Source organism: Drosophila busckii, chromosome 2L (assembly GCF_011750605.1).
Source record: "Drosophila busckii strain San Diego stock center, stock number 13000-0081.31 chromosome 2L, ASM1175060v1, whole genome shotgun sequence".
NCBI classification, from domain to species: domain Eukaryota; kingdom Metazoa; phylum Arthropoda; class Insecta; order Diptera; family Drosophilidae; genus Drosophila; species Drosophila busckii.
In genome coordinates, this window is record NC_046604.1 from 11,811,210 (window position 1) to 11,815,409 (window position 4,200).

The window sequence follows — 4,200 nt, forward strand, 5'->3', positions numbered from 1 at the left end:
TTTTCACCACAACATAAATATGTTATAGAAATTTCAATCGGAATGCCATTTCGCTGAATTACGGCTTATCAAAGTGCGATATCTCACGAAAATTTGTCTTGTTTGTTTACTATTTCGTTTAAAATTTCTCCAAACAATTTTAAATTTGAATGCAGTTTTGTTCACAAACAGCTTACGAATCTAACAAGGCATAAAACACTGAGTTCGAATGCCATTTCGCTTACAATTAGTTGTAGCTTCCTAAAATTGAATACTGACTTAAAATCAAAACAGCAGCATTTTTAGCAATTTAAGAAACTTTTGGTTGTTGACAATAATAACATGACAATCACAATATTGTTATGTAGTTGTTTGCTTACTATTTTTTTTATAACTTGGATTAATTATTTTAATTCTGCTTAATATTCATTGCACATTTATTGAGTTTTAGTAGGCGCTGTTCGACTTGCCATTGTGTAAGTGGAAAATTCAGTGTTAATATACATATAAATATAAAAACAAATAAATGTTACAAAAATTTTTTAAGTATTGGCAACAGATATTGCAGCACATTCCGGTTAACAATACGACATTGAATGCCATTTGCCAAACGAACCTTTTTGAATTGCAAATTATCAAGTTCTCCAATTTATTGTTAACTTAACATGTAAGTGCAAGTGGCTAAAAAATTCGCATGGATTTTGTTTATTCTCGCTGTCGATTGGCCATGTCTCTGCCTCTTATTTGGTTTAACGCACGCTGACCACATACGGAAATGTAATAACTGCAATGTGTCATTGTGGCTCCATGTGGTTTCACTATCCCTACACACACACACATGCATAGTCAAGTGCATTAGTTATAGGCTTGACAGGTTTGAAGTTTTCATAGTCGAAATTTGTTGTAGGCTTCGCGGCCACAAAAGGGAAAGGTATGTGGGCGGGCAACACAGCGTATAATTAACAATAATGAAGTCGTAAAACCGCAATGCAATCAGCGATGCGCAAAACACACACACACACACATACAGCCAAAATATGCACACAGTGTCAGCCAAGCGGGCGGCAAATTGGGCGCGAGTTTGCACAAAAGGCTGCCGCATTGTGCGCAGAGTTTTTCAGTTTCAAGTCAATGTCACACACACACACACAGACAGACACACACGCGTACAGGCAGTGACATTATAAAATATTTATAAACCATTTGCACGCATAATTAGTCTGTCATTAAATTTTGAGATTTTCGGCAGCAGTGCAACAAAAAACAAAAAGCAACGAAGCGTTTGCATGTGTCTGTGTGTAAATATTAGTGTAAAATATTAAAGTTAAAGCAGCATAGATCCAAAATTAAGACAAATATTTTTTTTATTTTTAATGCTTAAGCAAATGTCTTACATTTCTTTTCAAACGTTAATTTAATCTTTAGTTATTTTTCTTTAAACAAGATAATGCCTATTTGATCAGTCAATATAATTGGTATTATAACTATGCAAAGTATTTTTATCAAATTCTTAAGTACCCTTTTATTTTATATATTTATTTTATTTTATTAATATAAATAAATCAATTTGAACTTACAAATTAAACTTCTCGCTGGGCAAATATCGCTGCAAATTTAATTGCATTTTTTTAGAAACTGTATATCTATTATATTTCCTATAATTGGTATTATATCTATGCAAAGTATTCTTATAAAATTCTTTAGTAACTTTTACTTTATATACTTATTTGTTAAGTCACTAATTCAAACATAAAGCTTGCATTCTTTTATTTTTTGAATTTAATGCTGTTAGCATTGTTTGTATTTTGAACTCATAGCGATCCTTTTTGCCATTGAGCCCACTTGGGCGTTCGCATATGTTATGTCCTGTCGCGACAGGCGTCGCTATGTTAAGTCTGCCTGTATATATATGTTCGGCCATAAAGTAATCAGCGGAAATGTCAATGAGTCGCCGCCATTTGCTGATGTGTCGGCGGCTGAGGTTTACACGCGCAACAGCCAGCAACAAGGTAGACTGTCTCTCTCTCTCTCCCTCTCTGCCTCCACCCCTTTTTCGGCACGTGTTTGCCCACAATTCAGCCGTCAGGCTAGGCAAGCTGTGGCACTTGTTGTTGTCGGCATTGTAATTAAAAATTGCTCGTTGCATGTGCTACAGCGATTGGCAGCGCTGCAGTTTTTAATTGTGTGCCTATAGTATGCATGTGTGTGTGTGTGTCATGTGACGACAAATATTTTATGCAGCGGCATTGATAGGCGGTTAATATGAGTAGCTGATGCATTGACAGCTCGTTCGGCAGCAACAGAGTCAACAATAAGAGACAAAGAGCAGCAATAAAGTTGTTCGAATAACAACAGCTGTTGAAATTTAAGATGATCTATCTGTTTAAGTTGCAGCACTTGAATCTGTAGCGATAGTATAAGTTATACATAAAATATGGTACAAATTATTGAATATAAACTTGAATTAAACTTCACGCTTAGCAAATGTCGCTGCAAATTTAATTGCATTTCCTTTTTGAAACTGTATATCTATTATATTTTCTATTTAGTATATTATGCCATTAATAACCCAGTCAAGTTCTCCTCTGAGCAGCTTTCAAAGCAATGTCATTATTATATAAAAGCTTCACATCCTAAGCAGGCAGACAAAATATTTCACAACAGTGTGCATAATTTTTTGTATATTTTTTTTGCAGTTACAGATCCACTGAGGCACGTGCTCATTATGGCCTGCATAGGAACTGTCGACTCGGATCTGGACTCTGAGGTGCACACAGGCAAAACTCGCATCAATTTTCTATCGCCCACAGATCATTCGAAGCGATCCAATGTCAGCTCACCCGATTTTCTATCGCCACAGCAATGGAGATCACGCGACATGGCGCCGTCCTCCGATTCGATGTACGCACGCGAGGCCTCATCCTCCAACTCATCGCTGCCGCTATCGCTGCCCACAGCAGACGCACCTGAAACTTACAGCGATCGACGCACCATCGACTCGGTTTACAGTTGGTCCAACACTTGCAGCGGCGTGAGCAAGCACATGGAGAGCCAGAGCCAGAGCGAGATGCGAATGCGAATACCTTCGCTGAGGCTTAGCTCCAAGGGCAGCACTTTCGATTATCTGCGTGAGCTGGGCGATCTGAAGCTGCCACGCGAACCCAAGATGGCCTACGAGCATTGGCGTGTGTCCAAGCTAAAGCTGCGCCAACAGCGGCTGGAGCGCGAGCGCATCGAACGCCAGGAGGCGCAGCAGATCATACAGACGCGCAAAAAAGCAGCAGAATTCAGTTACAATAAATGGAAGCAGAACAAGTTGCGTCAAGCGGCCGAGCAGCGTGCTTCGAGTGCGCAGAACTCATCGAGCTCTGAATCGCTGACGAAAAAGTCCGGTAAGAGCAGTCGCAATGTCTCGCAGGCAGAGATCCGACAGGTGGTGGAGAGCTGGTGGCACAAGAAGCAGGAGCAGCGCCAGCGCCAGCGCGAGCAGCAGCAGCAGCATCTGCTGCAGCAGGCAGAGCAGAAGCAGCAGCGCAAACAGCAGGCCGAGCAGGCCTGGCTCAAGTGGGTGAGCAAGGTGTGCGAGAAGCCCAAGCCAGTGCCCCTCAATCAGGGCATCAACTCGCTGCGCGGCACCATCTCCCAGATTTACATCAATCCCGTGCGCTGGCAGTCGCTAAAGAAAGAAAGGTAGCATCGTAGCCATCGTCCAGATGTTATAATTATCTTAATATGCATATTAGCTAGTAAAACTTGTCCTTATCCTTGTCCGCGTGTCCAATGTGTAGTGTAGGCTTAATGTAATGTATCAATCACAAAAAAAATAAAAAAAATTCAAGACGGTTTAGTTAGTCAAAAGTAAAGCGGCTTAGTTCGATTCGAAAAGTTTTGTATAAATAAAAATTGTTTATCTGTTCATCTGTTTTATTGACAATCTTGAATAAATTTGCTATGCAAATTATATTAAATCATTTATTTATTTTAACAAAATATTTTGTAAAGAAAGAAGAAAGAAATAAGTCATGATAAAGACTTATTCACAATTCTTAATGTATTATGTACTATTTTGTTTAATAGTTTACGTTTTGCTTAATTTAACTTTTATGAGATATGATTTCTTTAAAATCTAATTACATTTATGACTAAGATTCTTGAACAATTTAACAAAATACTTAGTTACTTTGATTGTTTTATTTATTGCTTGAAAAATTGATTGTAATC

At 38.6% G+C, this 4,200-nt stretch overlaps 1 protein-coding gene across 1 annotated transcript; it reads left to right on the forward strand.

The window, feature by feature from the left end:
• Positions 1-483: 483 nt before the first annotated feature.
• Positions 484-3,837, forward strand: LOC108601523 (putative uncharacterized protein DDB_G0274435). Its single transcript, XM_017989426.2, has 2 exons — positions 484-646; positions 2,676-3,837. The coding sequence occupies exon 2, from the start codon at positions 2,705-2,707 to the stop codon at positions 3,671-3,673; it is 969 nt and encodes a 322-aa protein (XP_017844915.1). The 5' UTR covers positions 484-646; positions 2,676-2,704; the 3' UTR covers positions 3,674-3,837.
• The last annotated feature ends 363 nt before the right edge of the window (positions 3,838-4,200 follow it).

What these genes read in the sequence shown, in the direction of transcription:
- LOC108601523 (XM_017989426.2), top strand. Translation starts at nt 2,705, where the DNA reads ATGGCCTGCATAGGAACTGTCGACTCGGATCTGGACTCTGAGGTGCAC.